Source organism: Mixophyes fleayi, chromosome 3 (assembly GCF_038048845.1).
Source record: "Mixophyes fleayi isolate aMixFle1 chromosome 3, aMixFle1.hap1, whole genome shotgun sequence".
Classification (NCBI taxonomy): Eukaryota; Metazoa; Chordata; class Amphibia; order Anura; family Limnodynastidae; genus Mixophyes; species Mixophyes fleayi.
This window is the reverse complement of record NC_134404.1, coordinates 92,763,298-92,784,471: the sequence shown is the minus strand read 5'-3', so window position 1 is coordinate 92,784,471 and position 21,174 is coordinate 92,763,298. Positions and strand designations below refer to the sequence as shown.

Here is a 21,174-nt window from a genome sequence, read left to right as displayed (position 1 = left end):
AAGGTTCACACCAACAATAGCTAGGAGCAGGCTAGGCACAGAAAGACAGAACTATAACTGGCAGGGAGGCTAAGCCCTCCCTGCCTTATATACGGGTGCAGGCCAATGAGGAGAGGCAGTGGTGATCAGCCACCGGAGGCTGTTAATTAATGTTCCCTGGCCTGATTTGCACACGCGTCCGGATGACCCTAATGCCGGGACGGGGCACAAACTACCACAGCGTCTCGTCCATTACCTAGGCAACGGCCGGGACGATACCCGGAAGTTACTTCAAGGAAAGAGATTCAATAGTTGTGAAGAAGGCTTCAGGGCACCCAAAAACGTCCAGCAAGCACCAGGCCGTCTCTTAAAGTTGATTCAGCTGCGGTATCAGTTCACCTTTGCAGAGCTTGCTCAGGAATGTCAGCAGGTACATGTGAGTGCATCTGTACACACAGTGAGGTGATGACTTTTGGAGGATGGCATGGTGACAAAAAGGCGAGCAAAGAAGCCACTTTTCTCCAGGAAAAACATCAGGGAAAGACTGATATTCTGCAAAAGGTACAGGGATTGGACAGCTGACAACTGGGGTTAAGTAATTTTCTCTGATGAATCCCCTTTCAGATTGTTTGGGGACTCTGGAAAAACGCTTGTCTGGAGAAGGAAAGGTGAGCGCTACCATCAGGCCTGTGTCATGCCAACAGTAAAGCATCCTGAGACCATTCATGTATGGGGTTGATTCTCAGGCAAAATTGTGAGTGAGAGCACTCCCTTGGCTAAGAACACAGCCATGAATAAAGAATGGTACCAAAAATTACTCCAAAAGCAACTTCTCTCAACCATCCAAGAACAGTTTGGTGATGAACAATGCCCTTTCCATCATGATGTGTCACTCACCGGACTGTGAGTGCCATTTCCCGTGTATCCAGAAACCGTGGCCGTCCGCCATCCTGAGGGTCTGCGCATGTGCAGCCCTTTCAAACCTTCAGTACCTGTTGCTTTTAATTGATTGGATGATCAGGCAACCCTCCCTATTTAAACCACCTGTGATCATTACCTGGTTGCCTGATCTTGGAGTCTCATTCCCCATGAGCCTCTGAAGGTGTTTCTGTGTTCCTCGTGTCTGCACGCAGCTGATTCCTATCCGCTGCCTCCGTTACTTCTACAGAGTTCCTGCTCACTTCAACTCTCCTGTGTTCATCGTACCTGCACTCAGCTGATTGCTATCCGCTGCCTCCGTTACTTCTACAGAGTTCCTGCTCACTTCCACTCTCCTGTTTTCATCGTGCCTGCGCGCAGCTGATTCCTATCCACTGCCTCTATTACTGCTACAGAGTTCCTGATCGTCTCAACTCTCCTGGGTTTGATCGTGTCAGCTCTCCGCTGCCTCCACCTCTACTACTGGATACCAGACAGCCTCAACTCTCCCGTGTTCTTCATGTTTCCAGTTCCACTTACTACTGCTTCCTGAGTATTGCTTCGTGGATTCTGGATTACCTGCCGTGCGCTGCACTAACCTGATTACCGCTTCCACCCTCCAGTGGTCTCTCCTCCTGCCGGCCTTCAGCCGATCAGGTATCCCTGCACGTCTCTCTGACAGCCTGCTCTCCTGAACCGCGGTATGAATACTTTCCATTGACTTTGCTTGTGTATTGCATATCCATCTGGACTGAGTTGTGTTCTCCTCCGGAGCCTCCTATCCACTGAAGCTATTGTTACTATTGACTTTGTTTCCTATTGCCCGGATAGTTATTGTGACTTTGTATACCTCAAGCAGTGCTTGTCAGTTATCATTGTATTGTGGATATCATCGTGGGATCAAGTTCTGTGTGTCCCGTGTATACTCTGCTTTACATTCATCTCCTCGTGCCCCTCCTCACATATATATAGCAGTGGTACAGCTTGCTGACGCAGACCACTGACTCCTGTTCCCTGTGACACCAGTTTCAAGTATCCTCTCACATAAGCAGTAGTACAAATTGCTATACACAGACCACTGACTTCCCCGTTACCTACCTTCACCTGGATTCCATTCCTTCACTATAGACAGCGGTACAACTTGCTATACGCAGAACGCTGACTCTCACTACCTCCTCACTACTCCTGGACATTCCTCCTCACTATAGCAGTGGTACAACTTGCTATACGCAGACCACTGACTTTCCTCACGTTCCCTTGTCCATCTGGTTCCTCGTGTACATTCATCTACTCATTACCAGCCGCTGCTAGTCATAGACTTTCCTCGAGCATTCTCTCACCATCTGCTGTTTCTCCTGTTCCGTTGTCACCCTGCTACCAGAGAACCATAGCACCAACTCTATTTCTCTGGTAAGTCCATCATCTGGTGATATCCTGGGCAAAGACTCCTAGTGCCCGTGACATGATGGAGCACCTTGTCATAAGGCAAAAGTGATAACTAAGTGTCTCAGGGATCAAAACATCAAAATATTTGGTCTATGGCCAGGAAACTCTCCAGGTCTTAATCCCATTAAGAACTTGTGGTCAATCCTTAAGTCGCGGGTGGACAAGCAAAAACCCACAAATTCTGAAAAAACTTCAAGCATTGATTAGGCAAGAATGGGCGGCCATCAGTCAGTGTGTGGACCAGAAGTTGATTGACACCATGCCAGGGCAAATTGCAGAGGTCTTCAAAAAGAAGGGTCAACACTGCAAATATTGACTCATTGCATAAACTTAATGTAATTGTCAATAACAGCCTTTGACAGTTATGAAATGCTTGTCAATTTACTTCAGTGTTTTTAGACCTTTTTCTCAGTTGTTGCTATGGTATACTGAAGCAGCAAACTTGTGAAAACCAATACTTGTGTTCTTCTCAAACCTTTTGGCCATGACTGTATATGCAATAGGTTAATAACAAAATCCTTGTCAAAGTAAGACTCTTGTAGTTATTAGGACTTACTTCATTGATGGCATAGATATAATTGTCACTTGAACAGGAAAGTCATGCTTTAGAGATTACATTTTAATCTTCAACACACTAATTAACATTTTATTAAATCCATCAGATCATTTTTCCCACTTGAATAGATATTTGGCTTTATGGCATAATTGCAAACTACAATCTTAAAATTGGTTTAATTGCAATGTGTTTATGTATAAGATATTACTTACATGTTTAACTGTGTTCATGTTTTTTTACAGAGCTAATAATCTGCTGCATAGGAAAATTGAGACGTAAGATGTAGGGGATCATTCTAAAAAATGTGTAAAAAGTAATTAAAATGTTATTTAGAAAACTCTTAACTACAGTATGTATGTTTAAAATAGAAATAGGATGCAAAACTGTTATTTCTTTGTTTGCAGAAGAATACAAAAATGTCCCAGAATCCTGAAAAAAAGAAATATTAACCAACATTTGCTAATTGCACAAACAAAATGAAAACTAAATTTACACTGCTGTGTAACCAGCGCTGGTCATGTGTGCGATCACGTACTTAGGAACCAGTATGTTGTGTGGTACCCCACTCCTATTCTGCTTCAGCTATGGCGTGAATGTGTCATCCGCAACCAGATGGATCCCTGAATACTCAAGTACGTAAACACAATAACATAGAGTGGAGACTAGTGATGTGCAGTGCAAATGTCACAGAACAGTTGGTCGCCCGACCATCTCATAGCAAAAATAAACAGTTTTAATTTTACAAAGCCTTTTCCTCCTTCACATATTATAAGGGTTGCAAAGGACATAGATTCAAACACCAAACTCTTCAGCACAGATCATAATGGTTACAAGTACAGCTCTTTATCTGGTTCCTCTTATGGCGGACCACTGAAGGTGGGGATCCATCTCTGCATTTTTCAGCCCTCTCATGGAGCTATCACATAATTGGAGCCTTTAACCCCCTCTGCCACTCCACCTCTGAGGGGCACTTAATAAATGGGAACTCTTTTATCCTTTTATCCTTTAAATGTGCCCTTGCAGAACGCGTCGTACATTTCCACTCGCCGGTAACCTGGGACCATATTTCTTAATTTATTCAAGCAATCGTCATAGATGTTTTTTCCTCACAGTATGGGGAACAGATTAGAATCAATATCTACTATTTATTTGAAAAACAAGATTTTTCCCCCCATGGTTACTTTGTAATTAGTATAACTACAGAAATGCATCCTTGGCTTTAATCAGTGATTTATTGGAATAATTGAAAATCAAAACATTACTCCCGATCTGGTGCTTAGCTGGGCGTCATATACAGTTACACATAAGTGCATTTGTGCGACGTATAAATGATAAAGATTGGTGCATGCTCACAATTTTCTTTCAAATTTAGAGTTGCACATATCTTGCATTTGCATTGCCTTGGACAGGAGGATTGGGAGCATTAAGGTGCATGTGCAGAATAATGGGTTAAGTATGTTCCCTTTGTTGAGAAAGATCAGTGCTACACACTGTCTCCACTACTGGGGGCTGGAGAAACAGTGCTGTCCAGATGCCTACTTCACAATATGCTCTACCAAAAGTACCTATTGCATATGCGCAGAGTCCAGTGTCTTCCTGTTTGTATGTGACACGGTGCTACATGGATGTGCAATACTCAGCTCTAGTATATATACATATGTATTATTTTTACAAGACTGCTCACTGTATTACTTATATTCCTGTAACCTGTGCTCAATAAAGCTAACATTCTGGTTAAGACTGCAAAGTGTGGATTAACATCCTTACGCACATCTGCTGACACCTAGTACAGTCCAATAGACATCTGCTACTAGGATATGTGCCCAGCAATCAAAGTTCGAGGAACATATTGAACAGGAGAAGTAACTTCAAATCAGAGGAAATGGCAAGTATAGCTACTTTATTTGAATTAAGGTGAAAATGTATACCCCAGGTGTGAGCATGGAGTTCGCGAAATTGAGAGGCTCTAAAAATTATTCCACGTGGAAATTCAGTTTGGAGATGCAGTTAAAGCGTGAGACATTTTGGAAGGTCACAAGTGGCCCAGGTGACCGGAATCTCGATGATGTGGATAGGTCCATTGGAACCATTGGCTTAGCTGTGGAACAGCATCTATTCATACTCATACATAAAAGGGAAAGTGTCAGCAAAAGATATGTGGGTTTCCCTGCAGATAGTGTATAAAGACAAAGGTCTCATGAGATATATAAAACTGAGGTGCAATTTGTACAGAACCAAATTACGTGAGTGCAAAGACATGAATGAATACATTGATAAAATGTTATCTGTTTCACAGCAGCCAATGTCCATGGAAGACCAAGTGGATGACTAAGAGGTGTCATGGCTATGTTACAGAAAATTCAATTTTCTTGTAGTGGCATTGAAGACATTTCCTACCAACTTAACTATGGAAGTCCTAAGGGTGAAACTATTACAATTCCAGGAGCGGATAGATGTGAACACTGAAGCTGAAACAACTGTTTTGCTCATTAAGGATACTAAGTTTAAAAAGCCATAGTACAAGTGCTTTATATGTTACAAAATGGGACAAAAGGCCTCAAAGTGTAATTTAAAAATACAGAGTGGTACAAAAAGCAACCGTGATAAAAACGACGAGGCAGCTTTAAATGTGGCAGATGGTCACAGAAAGGACTGTTGGTACATAGATTCAGGAGCCACCAGACACTTCATTTGTAGCAAACACTGGTTTACTTCAATGAGCAAGTGTTCCAATGGAAGTTGGAACAACTACAGTCCGTATGAGGATAGAAGGTAAAACTGCCATTACAAAGAACTTTTATTTGTATCAGATTTAGGAACTAATCTGATTGACATAAGTGAAAACAAAGGTTATAAAGTAGAATTCACCTATGTGCAAAATAAAAGAGGGACTTTAATAGTGACAGCTACCCATTGTCAGCGAATCTATGTCTTAGATACTGAGGCGTGTTATGTGATGGCTACTTCTGACACAAGTCAGATTGTGGAACTGTGGAACAAGCGTTTAGGACATTTTGGGTACGATATTGTGCAGAGAGGTCTGAATGGGATGGTAAAAGGAATGTATTTAAATAATCCTGATAAACCAATATGTGAAAGTTGCACCAAAGGTAAACCAACCAGACAACCCTTCTTGAAGTCAATGACAAGAGCTGAGGCACCATTAGCATTGGTGCATACGGATGGAGACTGAGTCAATTTGTGGTTATCGTTACTTAATGACATTGATGACTATACAAGGATGACTCGAATGTATTTTCTTAAAGCGAAAAGTGAAGTCATATACAAGATCAAGGAGTACAAAACTTTGTCGGAGGCTCAAACAGGTCATAAACTAAAGATTTTAAGATCTGATAACAGAGGAGAATACCTGAAAAAGAACTTTGATGACTTTGTAAAAAAAAACAAAACATAGAGTTCAACATCAGTTGACTATGTCGCACAAGCCTGAACAAAATGATGTAAGTGAGCATGCAAATCATACGATAATTGAGAGCACGTGCGATGAAGTGACTCTGACCTAGAAAATAATTTTGGGCTGCAACAGTACAAAGAGTGATTTATTAAAAATACTATGCACCCACTGTTGCAGTAAAAGGCAAGAAAACAAATGAAAAGTGGTCTGGAAAAAATTCTAATGTCAGCCATCTTAGGGTGTTGAATGCAAAGCATACATACACATCCCTAAGCAGAGAAGGTGTAAATTTAAATCACAAGACTGTATTCTGCTTGCCAATTGTCTTGAAAGTAAAGGCTACAGGCTTTGGGACATTGTGTGAATGAGAAAACACATTAAATCCAGAGACAATATATTTTATGAAACAGCATCACCTAGTGGAGAAATAGGACATGAAGTTCAAGAAAAGGTAGTAATAGTTGAAATACCCACATCTTCCAGTGTGTCTGAGTCAGAGACTTTAAATCTTGATAACCAGCAAGAGAAAAGAACTTCTGCAAGAATTAATAAATGAAAACCTTCAAGGAGATATAGTGAGGAATAAACCAACATTGTTAAAGTTAAATACAGACAAATTGATTGGCCATTACAAAGCTAGTGTTGTTTCAAAGGGTTTAACTTAATGGTCCGGAGTTGGTAATGGGGAAATCGTTTCTCTTGAGGCAAGGTGCAGTACACTTCGTTTAGTTATTGACTTATTGACTTTGCATGATTTGTTGCTCTACCAATTTGATTAGTTAAAATCTATATGAAGCCTCCAGAGCAGTATAATAAGAACACATATCCAGAAGGAGAAGTATGTTTATTAAAGAAACCTTTGTACGACTTCAAGCAAAGTGGCTGGTGTGACATCAAGCTAGACACTATGTTGATTGACATGGACTGGGACTGATCGCTGTCTATGCCACAAAATGATAGATGGAAAGCTGTTCATCATTGTTGTATATGTGGATGACTTGTAGCTTGCAGATCAGAAAAATCACAGACAGTATAAAAAGTTTGTTGAGAGAAAAATTCAGATTTAAAGACTTAGGTTCTGCACATCACCTATTGGGAATGATGATTTCACAAAATCTGAATTCTGAGAATGACACCAAGGATCAACAAAGTTACATTGAGTCTATACTTTCTTAAGTACGTGATGACAGATGCTGAACCAGTAAATACCCCTGTTGGTAAAAGTACAAAATATACGTCTCCAACAAGTGAATCTGAAATAGAGATGAAAGATATCCCCTATCAGAATGTAATTGAAAGTTTATGTATGCAAGTGTTGTCATCAAAACATCACACATGTACAGTAGTGAGTCGAGCGAGTCAATTTGCAATAAGTTCCAAAAAACAGCATTGGACTGCTGTTAAGAGAATCCGATTACTATCTCTGAAGTTCTCAAAATTAAAATCTTCAGAACTAGAGATTTTCTGCCATGCAGATTGGGAAGCAGGTGAAGATGATCGTCGTTCGTATACCCGTTTGGATTAACAGGCACAGAAGTCAGCTGGGCAAGTAGGAAGCAGCCTACAGTTGCTCTTTCAATTACCAAAGCATTGTATATGGCTTTGAAAGACGCTTTATTGATTAAAGAGATTGTGTGAACTACATCTTTTAAATAGAGTGGAGATCATCAACATTAGATGTGCTAACAAACGTACTATTGATCAGTCAGCAAGACCAAGCATCATGGCAGGTCTAAACATATTTCCATTAGACATTTTATTTGAGTAAGCTTGCAAGCAGGGCCTTCTCACCTCTTTGTGTGTATTACCCAGTATTGTTTATTGTTTATTACTGTGTTTTTTCCCAAATATAAAGTGCTATGGAATTTGCTGGTGCAATATAAATATAATTATAATAAATGTTGAAGATTATGATTTGTGAAGTTATTGAGAGTAAGTCAATTAGTGTAAGCTGCATTGCAACCAAGTAAAATGCACCTGATATGCTTACGAAAAGACTTACTTCACAAGTGTTGATTACATGTCGTACAAAATGTGGTTTGGAATGTTATGAATATTTATGCTTTTGCTGATATTATATGTTGTAGTAACCCCTTGTTTTGGTTACAGGAGAACCACATAAAGGTTTACTGACAAAGTTAATTCATGTGTTTTTGTAGAGATATCTCTAAGTTACTGGGGACCGGAGGTGCAATGCCATCTGGCCTGTCCAGATGACCACTCTACTGCGCAAGGTCCGGTGTCTTCCGGTGTGTATGTGACACGGTGCTGCATGGACATGCAGTACTCAGCTCTAGTGTATATATACTGTAAATATATACCACTTTCACATGACTGCTCGCTGTATTATCTCTCCCTGTATCCTATAAAGCATCAATGTGGTCAAGACTGCAACGTGTGGATTATCATCCTTACATCTGCTGACACCAAATACAGTCCAATAGGCATCTGCCAATACGTTTGAAATGTGTTTTAATTTGAGTTACACGGTTCTTCAAATGCTTTTGCTATGAGATGTAATATTTGCTCCTAGATGAACCAGGTGAAAGTTTGATAATGTTTAATGCATCAGATGCATCCAAATGTTAGATTTAAGGTTGCACATATCTTAGGACATGTACAACTCAAAATACAAATGTGAAGCGCAAGTGTGCATCATTGCTCATAGTCAAATCGAGCATTTTTAGCAGGTGTCGTGTGTAAAAATGCAACTTACATAAAATTTGGTGCTGTAAGTTTGTGCACACTTTAAAGCAACATTTTGTGTTGCGCATCTTATACTTGCAAAGAAAAAACACAGTGCTGAGGATGACCAAACTTTTAAATATTAAAGTACCAACACAGTAAAAATAATTAAATATACAGTTTATTATGAATACAAATTAAAAAAAAAGATGTTGCTTGCTGAAAGTATACAATTTCCAAACCCTCTGAGGAAATTTCCTAGATGGTTAAGAAACCAGTTAGGACATTTTTATGACATTCTTTCGGAGCTCATGAAAGGATGAAAGAAATGTTTTTTCACACTGAATTGGATATCCATACTGTGGTCATCAGTTGCAGTATAGCAACTGATTACAACTGGCAACTGCAGCTTACTTTTGATACCCTGGTATCAAAGGTAATTGATGGTGGAACTTCTCTGTAGCTCGACCCCATGATGGAACTGCCTCTCCTTTCTACAAGAGTGAGATGGACTATCAGTGAATAAATTGATAGTTAATTACACCTAGCAGAGACCTGTGCCCACCACTGTTTGTGGTTGAATCAGATTGCTGATTACAGGTTACTTCAAATGTGCAGTCTCACATGCATGAGGCTTTAGTCCTAACTTTTTGAATAAAGAACTTATTTAACACAATTCTGCATTCAATAATGTTATATATATATATATATATATATATATATATATATATATAATATATTATGTGAGAATAAACTAGAGAACAGACATTCAATGGAGTTCCAGTCGTATGTGAATTATGGCGGTGATACTTTCAAATGATATTTAGCAAGAAAGGGCATATACAGGAAAACCGTGTGATGCATTGCATTTTGGCCACACGTGACTGACTAAGATACATTTGGTGCAAATTTACAAATTAATGATCATAATAGGCCCATTTTAGTTATGAATGTATGTATACAGCAGATTCAAATTTGCTAATATCTTTAGACACATGCAAAAAAAAAACACAAACTCAGCAGTATACAGTGTATTAGGTCCCTTCTCTCAACCTAAAATTGCGGTGTAAAGTATGTTGTAATCCTATATCATTTTCTTTTAAGAATTCATCTATATTACCATATCTACCATAAGAATAGACATATAGAAAATATACCAAACATTTATTTTTAACATATTAATACATTACGAAGATTAAAAAAAAAGCAGGAGAATTTGCCAATGTCGTTAAGCTTTCTTAAACAAAGGCATGGATAGTATATTTTCCTAAGTGTTTACTTAAAGAAAGAAATATAACAACTAACCTAAGGAATACAAATCTACCAATACTACATTTTCTACAGTACATACATAAAAAAGAAAGATTTCATTTAATTATAACAACGTAGTTGATATTTTATTGGCAACATGCTCAGATTGTGTAATCTGCAAAATACTTACTTCAAATACACATCTTTTTATCCATTCTAGATAAGAAAAATCAAGTGATTAAGAGTTTATAGGCCTAAGGACACATTACCTATATGTACAATAGAAGCAGCCAGTTTTTGGACATATATAATAATCAGTATACAGTAGGAACTAGGGACACAAAGGACATATATGAGATAAGAGTTCCACAGGTAACTGGAAAAAAGGTGGTGCTGTTACTAATTAGATTCTGTCATGTTTCTCTAACAGTTTAGAAAATGGAAACATACTTCGGATTAGTTGTTCAAGACAAGACTAGCGGCTTTCATGAATATCCCTCACTATGCCTCAATGGTGTCACTAGTTTCTACTGAATTGATACATTCTTATTTTAAAAAAAGTATTGTTGTAAAACAGACATTTTTATTCGTAACAAAAATATATAAAGGAAAAGCAAAGGAAAAAAACAGAAAAAGTTAAACCAGTTGAGTAATAGGGTTTGAGGCACCTTGTGTCTCCGAGATACTCTAATACTACCTATATAAAAATAAAAAAACCTTACACCCAGAAGATGATTAGTAGCACATTTCTCAATAAATGGAGTTCTAACTCTCACACAGCCCTAAAACTTGCATTTCCTTTATCTTACTAGCCACAGCAAGGGACAATTAAAAGGTATTTGGAGTTATGGTTTAGGAGTCCAATGATGGCCAAACGGGCAGAAACGTCACTGGCAATTTTGGCAAATTGGGCTGTGTGTGACTCAAAGTTGAGCGCAGAGCCTAGAAGTGATTTAAAGCATGCTATTAAATGTGGTTGTCAGGTGACTATCCGCAGAGGACTACCGTGATATATGCCTGTGTGCAGCCAACTGCTGATGCACTGCCAGACATGATGTGAATCACAAAACAAGCCTGAGTGGTCAAATATGACATTTCATAACTCATCTGCTGCTCAGAGAAGCAGAGTGGCAGGAGAAGCCCATGTATGGCAACTTTTGTAATTAAATCAGGGACTCGACTCATGACTTACGATGCACCAGTGAACATTCAAGCAGGGTTATGGCTCTCTTAAGTATTCTGTTATGGCACAATCAATGATCAGGCATAAGCAATCAGGATTTTGTAACCACATAACAAATGCCAGTTTGAAGTATAAGGGTCTGGTTTATAGTTAGACACAAGCCCATTTGCACCACGTAAAAATGTGACTGGCGTACGATGTATCACACTGTGTGTGTTCATGGAACTTGTGGCCTTATTTTGAGTCAAATATATTCTAAAAGTCCTCTTACACTTGGAGAGTTGGATCATGGGTATTAATGTGTAAATTCAGCACAGTAGAGGCATGGAGATGCATCACATTTTGACTTATACACGATTAAGATACGCCTTCAAGGAGGCAAATCTTTGAGCATCCCGTAGGTCTGGTGAAGTTTCTCAGTTGATGACAATAATACATATAACTTAAAGTACAGCTGCAAAAACATAGGTGCATGCGTTTGTATACAATATGCATTTTATGGTGAAAGAAAAAATCTCAATTTTACGCTAAACCATAAACCATATGCTAAGCAGCTACATCAAGGGGCAATTTAGTGGTGACTACAGATAAAGCTGTAGAAGCTACTGTACTGTGTAGAGATGTTACAGTTATGGCTCTTAAGTTTTAGCAGACTCATAAAAACAGACACACAAAATGCTTATTAACTTTGCAGTAGAGATGGGCCTGCCCGAACTTCACCTATCCGAGTACTGAGCCGAGCACGCTTGGTACTCTCGCGACACTTCAGATTTGAAATTGAGGCAAAACGTCATCACGCAATATTTGAAATCCATAAATACCAGCCTCCACAGCAATCCATCGCCATTTGACAGAGGGAGAGAGCAGGGTTAGGTCGCAGGCAACATTAGAGCAGTGAACATTAGAGCAGGGAAAGAGCAATTATTCTTGCAATTCTTCTAGCAATTCTTCCAGCAGTAAGAGAGCAGGATAGAGGCATTTTTGCAAACATTACCAACTGTTTGGGGTGTCATATTCCCTCCTACAGAAACTATTTTATGGCTGCAGAAAGTCTAATCTAGGAGCACTATCTTTTGAATATTTTAAAATACAAGTGTTTTGGGGTGTCCCATATTCCTCAGTGTGAAACTACAATGTTTCTGGTGTTGAAAGTCTTATCTGGCAGCACTATCTATTTAATATTTTGCACTACAATTGCTTTGGGCTCATTAAATTGGATTCAAAGCAGTCCACATATGAGCAGGATCAGCAAGCAGGTGCTGGCACCAGTCCTGATGGTAGTGTTCCCAGTATGTCATCTGGTAAAGCCTATGTAAAAGTACATAGTCATTTTAAATCAAGCAAAAAAAACACACAAAACAAAAAATTGTTGAAGCGAAAAAGAATTTTAACTGAGGAAAAGTTAACTGCCGATAAAAAAAAAAATTGCGAACATGCCATTCTACACACGCAGTGGCAAAGAAAGAATGAGGCCTTCGCCTTTCTCAATAAGTGACAGATCAAAAAATGTTACTGAGCCTTCTGCTTGTACGGTCACTCGTGACTAAGCAAGACCAAGTAATTTGCAGTCCAAAAGTGGTGCACAACTACTGTTACGTGTGAAAGCCGAGCTGCAAGATAACAGAAAGGAATTAGGGGAAAATATATGCTCAGCATCAGAAATGACACCAATCCCTGTGGAGAGTCCATCCACCAGTGGTATGTGTAATCGTGACCATTCTGTTAGTGTGCCCATAAAGAAGGGCCCTTTCATTTCTGATGATGTGTGCCTGAACAGCCTGAGTGTAGTCGGTAATACACCAAGTGAGGATGACACTTTGGAATTAGAAGAGGATGAGGGGGAAATTTGGGTAGCCGACAAGGGCGCTGATGAGGATGTGGTTGATTGTGTAAGTCCTGCACCAGTGGCAGCAGTGTGGCACCAGTGGCAGCAGTTCTGGCACGTGAGGTTCTTGCACCAATTTGCACTTTCCAAACGCAAGCAGGGATGATGCAGGTGGCAGACCACAACAATTTGACATCTGGGCTGGTTTGAAAGATTTCACCAAAAAATGTGTGACCTTGCCCATAACTCCAACCAAATCTTCTATTAACATGCAAAGGATGGTGGAGGGCCTAGCAGGGATTAAACTGTATTTTTCCTAATTTGCACCAATAAGGTTTGGGTGTAATATACACCCAAAGACGAGTCCTCAATTGCTAAGAGTCATTGATGAAGAGGAAGACAAGCAGGCTTGTCTGTAGAATTTGCAGGCAAATTCTACTGCGTTATATAGGTAACACCCAAAGAGAAGAGCTCCATTGCTAATTGTAATTGCTGAAATAGAAATAATAGGGCTGACAGTTTTGGTCTAAATCTGCAGTTACATTTTATTGTATCATAGCTCACTCAGAAACAGGAGAGGTCGCAGGGTTCAGTGCTAATCTTCCTCAAACAATACTAATTCATCCCCACTGGAATCCACCATCATAGAAGTCTGTGTACTATGATGTAATTGCCGATAATGGCCTTCCAAATGGAATTAGTAGTTAATTTTAGGGCAGAGCTGCCACAATTTTTGGGCAATTCTTTTAGAGCAGAGCAAATATCAAAATGTTGTGCGGACTCATCTGCATCACCATTGGGTGTCTTGGGAAAGCCAATTTTTTTCCAACAAGCAGTTGCCAGAGAAACTGAAGGAGAAGACATTCTTACAAGATGTTGATAGCTCTTGGATCCTTTAATCTACAATTAAAATATAGTTAGCACATTTACTTTGTTTTATTTCATATCTTAAATTTCTGTAGCTCCTTGTCAAACTGTATTATTAAGGCAATCACTTAACTCAAGCTAACCGTGTCTGCACTCTCTTCACAGGTGACTACTTCACTGGACTAAAGTACATTCCCCTCAAATTCTAGTCTTCTTGCAGCTGCTGCATTCTCCTACATGCTGTTGCAGAAAACCGAAATTGACCCAAAATTTTTCGGGACACAACCAGCATCTCCTGCATGTCATTTTTTAAAAGTTCTGTACCACCAAGTTGATTGTGTGAGCAAAACAGGAAATGTGATGGAATACCACCCCACTGTAATGCTTGAACAATATTGGTGTCGTTATCAGAAATGACATATCCTCAGGAGAGTCCAAGCAGGATTAGCCATGTTTCAATGACATACCTTAGTTTTTGCAACAGATTGTCAGCTGTATTCCTCTTAGTGAAGCCGCTGATACACAGAGTAGCCTACTTCTGAAAAATGTGATGTACTTGGGTACATGCTGCTGCTGTCCCTGCTGGTGAAGGCGAATGACCAACCCAGTGGGCTGTCACAGTCATATAATCTTTTGATTGCCCAGTTCCGCTTGTCCACATATATGTGGTTAAGTGTACAGTGGGTAGAATGCCATTTTGTAGCCCAATAATTAAATTTTTAGGAACCTTCCAGTACAGGTGAGTAATAGCTTTTCTAGTAAAATGGTAAAGTGATAACATTTGGTAACGGGGAAAGACCTCAAGTAACTGTCTAAAACCAGCCGCATTAATAGTGGACATTGGACGCAGATCTAATACTAGCATAGTACCCAGGGCGTCTGTGATCCCCTTCAGACTGGGTGACAGGTTTCATACTTGCTTCCTCTTGCAAAGGATTGTTTAACTGTCAATTGTTGCTTCGGAGGATATTGATGATGAAGGTGTTGGGGGTGTAGATTGCAGGTGCTGGGATGTATATGAGAGAAGGGAGGTAGATGATGCTGGACTGCTTATTGTTATTTTTTTTAACCTAACTTTCTGATTTTCCCAACAGCTTTCCATGAACTCGCTGAAAAATGCCGTAACATGGATGAAGATCCTAGATGGTTAAGGTCCCTACCTCTACTGAGGGTAATTTTAAAAACACAACAAATGGCTAGACAACTGTTGTCAGGATTTGTGTAAAAATAATTCCATACTTAAGAGGTGGATTTTTGGTCTTATACCAGGCATGACAATGGCCTTTTTCTTATCACTGGCAAGAACTGCAGCAATTTTTCTTTGAAAGTGTATGAAAATCATATTGTGACCTATGAGGTGGTAAAAATTGAATGGAAATGACTGGAAATTAGTGTTAGTGAGGTTATTAATAATGTAGGTACAAAATAATACCTTAATTAACTTATTTTAGCCCCAAAAAATATTTTTTTTTAACAAATTGCAAAACAGAACCAAACAAAACCAAAACCAAAACACGCAAGGGCGGTTTTGGCAAAACCAAAACACGAAGGTAATCCATAACACAGGGGTCAGTGACCATCTCTACTTTGCAGTCTATTTTTAACATGTTACAACTCACTTCTCACAGATTGAGGTCAAGCCAGTCTAAGTAATTGTCAATTATATGATGTGCCAAAGAAAAATCAAAAGGCCAAGTGTTCATAAAAAGAATACCATGGAAAGTATCATAGTGAGCATGTAATACATGTACCCCAGCTTTTCTAAGTCTTGACACATACATAAAGCCGTCATCTCTTAAGACATCATACATGCACGTAATTACATAAGTCAGTGGCAGACCTTTCAACTTGTCATCTTCTAATAGCAAGGGAGATGCTCTTGTATCCAAAAGTCCTGGGTACTTTTTAACAAAAATAGAGTTTCCCTTTTCAGGCATATTGTAAACATGATTTTTTTTCAGATTTTCAGGCAACAAAGTACTCCAGTTTACAAACTTTAGAAACTGAGCTTCTTGAGATGATATGTGCTTGTTAGACAGCATGGCTTCAAATAATCTTCGATCTGTGGTGAAATATTCACTCCAAAAACACACCATCAGTGTCTTGGAGAGTATAGGCAAGTTGCCATTCTGTTGGAAAGAAGGAGTGTTTAGATCCAGGCTCTGGAGAACTGGGTAGATTAATACTTGAATCTTAAGTTTCACTTTGACTTCTGGGTCATGCAGCAGCTGAAAAAATAAAATCTTTGTTTTAATAAACAGTCAAAATCAGTGCCTATGTACCAGCCAGCAATTATTCCATTACATGTGGACAGAAGATGTTTATTTTTGTTGTGAACATGACGACACTTCTGAGTGCTTTCCATTTTATGTGAATGTTACAAAATCTATTTTTGTTACTGTAGAAAAAAAATTAATCATGCTTAGAATGTGTTGCTTGTGGAATTCATCCACTTGCAGGAAACAAACACATGACATACACGCACATCCATTTTAAGTAAACATAATAATTTATAGAATATTTAAATCCATTATTTAATGGATGAAACGTGGGTAAAGTGTTCTTTTTAGTTATTTTGATTATTTTTTTTGCCTTTAGCAGTCATGTTCAGCAGCTTTTAATGTACTTCCTTCAGGGCTTCCTCGCCCATGTATGTGTGGATATAATGTATATTTACTAAACTGCGGGTTTCAAAAAGTGGAGATGTTGCCTATAGACACCAATCAGATTCTAGTTGTCATTTTGTAGAATGTATTAAATAAACAATAACTAGAATCTGATGTGGCAGGCTCTTTTACAGATCACAGGGAGAATACATAGCACACAATTAACTCTGGATCTATAACATCAACTAACAGTGCTCTGCTGGGCCTTGTGTAGGTTATACAAACAGTAAATACAGTACATAACTAGGATATAAGTAATTAACACCATAATACACTATCTGCTACTTTAAGAGACACCCATCTTACCTCTCTCACAGCCAACTGTCAGAGTAAAAAGAAACTTATCAATATCCAAGAGGCTCTAAGCTTTGGGCTAGATTTACTAAGAATCGAGTTTGGTGGCGGTTTGAAACCGGAAATAACTATATTTATTAGTTATTTCCTATATGACAGTCATATAACAAAAATCTAATTTCCTATATGACTCGGTCCATAAGATTGACTAACTATCCCTAAACTTATCCTTTAAAATGTAACTCAGTCCCAGAACAAAGGTATATATCATTAATCTTCAGGACTTCCCACCTGGTCCCTGACTAACTAAACTAATATGTAAATTTGGCTCAGTCTTTCTAGTAAAACAGGTATAACAAGTATAACAAAATTAAAGGGTACTTGTCAATATATAGCTTCTGGTCCAGTTTCAGGAATCTCTCCAGGATCAGGATACAGGTATTTAAAATGGTGAGAAAGAGGTCTTATCTCTTGCTGGTCAGCTTTAATATTGTACTTCCATTGCCAGAAGAAAGACAGATTTATTACTACCACTCCTCTTCCTCTCATATAAATCTCTGTTTTTCAGACCTGGGATGCCCAAAGAAAAGAGCGTCTGGAATAGATAATGCAGAAAAATGTGCATCGAAACCATGTTTAATTTTCTCTTAAAAGTCGCTTCTCTGGCATGAAAGAGGTAGGTGATGGAGGAGGTGGACGAGATCTGAAAAATGTTAGTAAGCTGTTTGGGATTGCAGGAATGTGTGGATACGAGAGAGCATCCTTGAACTATTCTAGGGTATGTTTATAGCGTGTGAAGTGCTGTGTGAATGGACTTTGATAATGGGGGCTTTTGTAGCCAGAGCAGAGGTGAATGGGTTTGATTAGTATGTAGCCTGGGTCCATGAAGAAAGAGGTGGATATAAGAGGTAGCAGAGAAGCAAAGATGTTGATCTATATTGTGATGATTACTGCATACGTGTGTAGGATATAGGTCAATTAGCAACACACTCTTTGGTCAACATAAAAAAATGGCCCAGTCAGTGCACTTCAATGTGCACGCCTATTGCAACGTGCACAGAGATAGAGATGTGCAAAATTGTAAGTTTCACATCAAAGTCCAACCTTCTATCCTTTTAGCAACAACCCTTTCATTAAAATACATTTTTTTTCACCTAAAACACTATTCTGTTTAGTCTCATTTAAATCTAATTTAAATCATGGCAGTGTGAGGACACTCAGCCTCTCTATATTACAGGTGATAAATTTGTGTGTTTGAAGCTCAGAGTGCCTGAAAATGTGCTTCTCCACTGAAGCGCAGCAAGAGCCGATCTCTGCCAGTTTTGGGCTGCATCAAAATTCAAGTCCTTGTGTTAAGTGGAATCATTCATTTACCCCTCCACAAACATAACAACACCACAGCCGTCTTGTTCTGTAAACGTATGCACATCAGCAGGGGCGGATTGAGAACTTAAAGTGGCCCTGGAAAAAAATTCTTGAAGTGACCTCAAGTAGGCTGGTCCAAATCAACTGTGGGTGGGGCTAAAACACAAAAGTAGGCGGAATTTAGAACTACTGGAACTCGATTGTAGTAACAATTAGGGAAACCTATATGTGATGACTTAAGACACAGTGGGTCATTTCTAAAGCAAAGCAGGGAAAAAGCTGCCAGTCCTGTGCTATAAAAATACATGAATCCTTTTACATTATCTGTGACTGGTTTATGCCTCTGTGCTCAAACTTCTTTAGTTGCCTACTAACACATCCTTACAAAATTCCCTTCATAGAAACATATCTGACTCTGTTTAATAAGTTTAACTATTAGGAAACATGTTGGCAGAAACCTATTTGATCAGTCTGCCAGAGCAGCATATGAGCACTTCACCGCACTGATGTATCTTTCCCTAACATCATGAGCCAAAAACTAGCAGTCAAATCTCTCTCTTTAATATTTAAAAATGTGTACTGTGTGTTTCAAAAAATGCATTCAAAATAATCCTTATAATAAATGGCTATCCAGTGCGATCACCAGAAAGGTAAACTGCTTCAAGCATCTGCAAGAAAACACTTTTTTGATAACAATTGTGTATGAGCCCTAATTGTGCCCAGTGATTGGTGGTGGTTTGATTTAATAACAGTGCAGGGAGGGTTGGCAGACAATGGCCTAAGTGAAGGTGAGAGCTATTTCAAGGGTTTGCTGGTGATATAGTAAGTTTAATGTAGGCAGGATTAATTATATTGTCAGTACAATGGGGGCTGGCCATATGTTCAGCAAAGTGATCTGAGAATGGGACCAATGCAAGGTAGAAGGCAGGCAATGGAATCAAGGCGAAAACCCCTAAAGTATCGCTAGAGCTGGAATAAGGCTCCGGGGAGCCCGGGGCACTTAAGACATGGAGGTTATCCTATATGACAAATAAACAGGCAAAACTGTGTGCACTACTGTTAGGTACACGCAGTTCTGCCTTCACAAGTAGTACAGTGTGAAGTGGGACATACCTACCAACTGTCCTTTCAGTCAGACCAAATCCTAAGCAAGACAGTCACCCAAATTCTGGACTGTCCAACCAGATTCAGGACAGTTGGCAGACTGTCCTCCTCTCTCCTACCTGTTCTTGTTACTGTCACCACCTGTGGCTGCTGGACCAGTTGCTGTTTGTCTAGATCCTGGAATGTTGGAGGCCCTATTTGGAAAAAAAATGGGTACATGAAATTCAGAAAACTCCAACCATCCCTGGCATTTAATCAATAGCACCCACATTTAATAATTAGGCCTATTTCCCTCCCTCCACACAGCCCCAGCAATAAATTAATAACATTTACATTTAATATAACCATTTTCCAAACACATCACGGCATTAAATAATTAATATTCACATTTAATAAATAGCTCTCCTCCCCAAACTCAGCCCCACATTCAATTAATAGCCCCAAACCATCCCAGCATTAAATTAAAGGTCCCTTCACTCCATTTTAATTAAATAGGCCCCAGTATTAAATGAAATTGTCCCACCAATAAGTTAAATTGCCCCACCATCACCCCACAAATAGCACCCATTAAATAATTAGCCCCAACCTGAACTCCACCATTAAATTAATTCCCTACCTCCCACCCATGAACTATTAAGACAGCCCCCCTCCCTTCCCTCATATCACACAATATAGTAAGACCCTCCCATTCCACCCTTTAGCAGCCCCCACTCCTATCCTACATACCCTTTAGCAGCCCCCACTCCTATCCTAAACACCCTTTAGTAGGCCCAGTCCTATCCTACACACCCTTTAGTGCCCCCCCTCCTATCCTACACACCCTTTAGTTGCCCCCAGTCCTATCCTACACACCCTTTAGTGGCCCCCCTCCTATCCTACACACCCTTTAGTAGCCCCCCTTTACACACACACGCACACACACTTTAGCAGAGTGACACACACACACACTTTAGTAGAGACACACACACACTTTAGCAGTGACACACACACACACTTTAGCAGAGAGAGATTCACACACATACACACACACACACACACACACACACTTTATAACAGAGAGACAGACACACACACACACACTTTAGCAGTGACACACACACTATAGCAGAGGGAGATTCACACATACATACATACATACATACATACATACACACACACACACACACACACACACACACACACACAGACACACACTTTATAGCAGAGAGACACATACACTTTAGCAGAGAGACACACATACACTTTAGCAGAGAGACACACACATACACTTTAGCAGAGAGACACACACATACACTTTAGCAGACATACACTTACCTGGCTCCTTCTGCAGACTCCCCTCACGGCACACATGGGACGGCAGCTGTCATGTGACACGTCCCATGTGACCTGTGTAGGAGACTGCAGCCACAGAGAGGGGAGAGACGATTATCCGTGGCCACATTAAGGTAGGTGGCTGGTCCCAGAGGAGGAGCCAGCCACCTAGTACCACATTGCCCCCCCATCCCCCGCCGATCTGCGCGGGGGGGGGGGGGGGGAATGTAGGCGCTACACACTTTTTTTTTATATATAAACCCATAAAAAGACCCTAGTCGGCCTCCTGGGACTGTTCCCGGTAGGTTA

At 39.7% G+C, this 21,174-nt stretch overlaps 2 protein-coding genes across 2 annotated transcripts in view; one reads left to right on the top strand and one right to left on the bottom strand.

Moving 5' to 3' along the window:
- LOC142143818 (cysteinyl leukotriene receptor 2-like) overlaps nucleotides 1–21,174 on the top strand; it is a 175,674-nt gene that overhangs the window by 2,827 nt on the left and 151,673 nt on the right. The window lies entirely within an intron of this gene.
- The window catches only part of LOC142143817 (arylacetamide deacetylase-like), a 32,211-nt gene continuing 26,731 nt past the window's right edge, over nucleotides 15,695–21,174 (bottom strand). Inside the window, exon 5 of the mRNA XM_075201986.1 lies at nucleotides 15,695–16,353. Within this exon, the coding sequence (XP_075058087.1) occupies nucleotides 15,748–16,353 (606 nt within the window). The 3' untranslated portion in view covers nucleotides 15,695–15,747. The remainder of the gene's footprint in view (nucleotides 16,354–21,174) is intronic.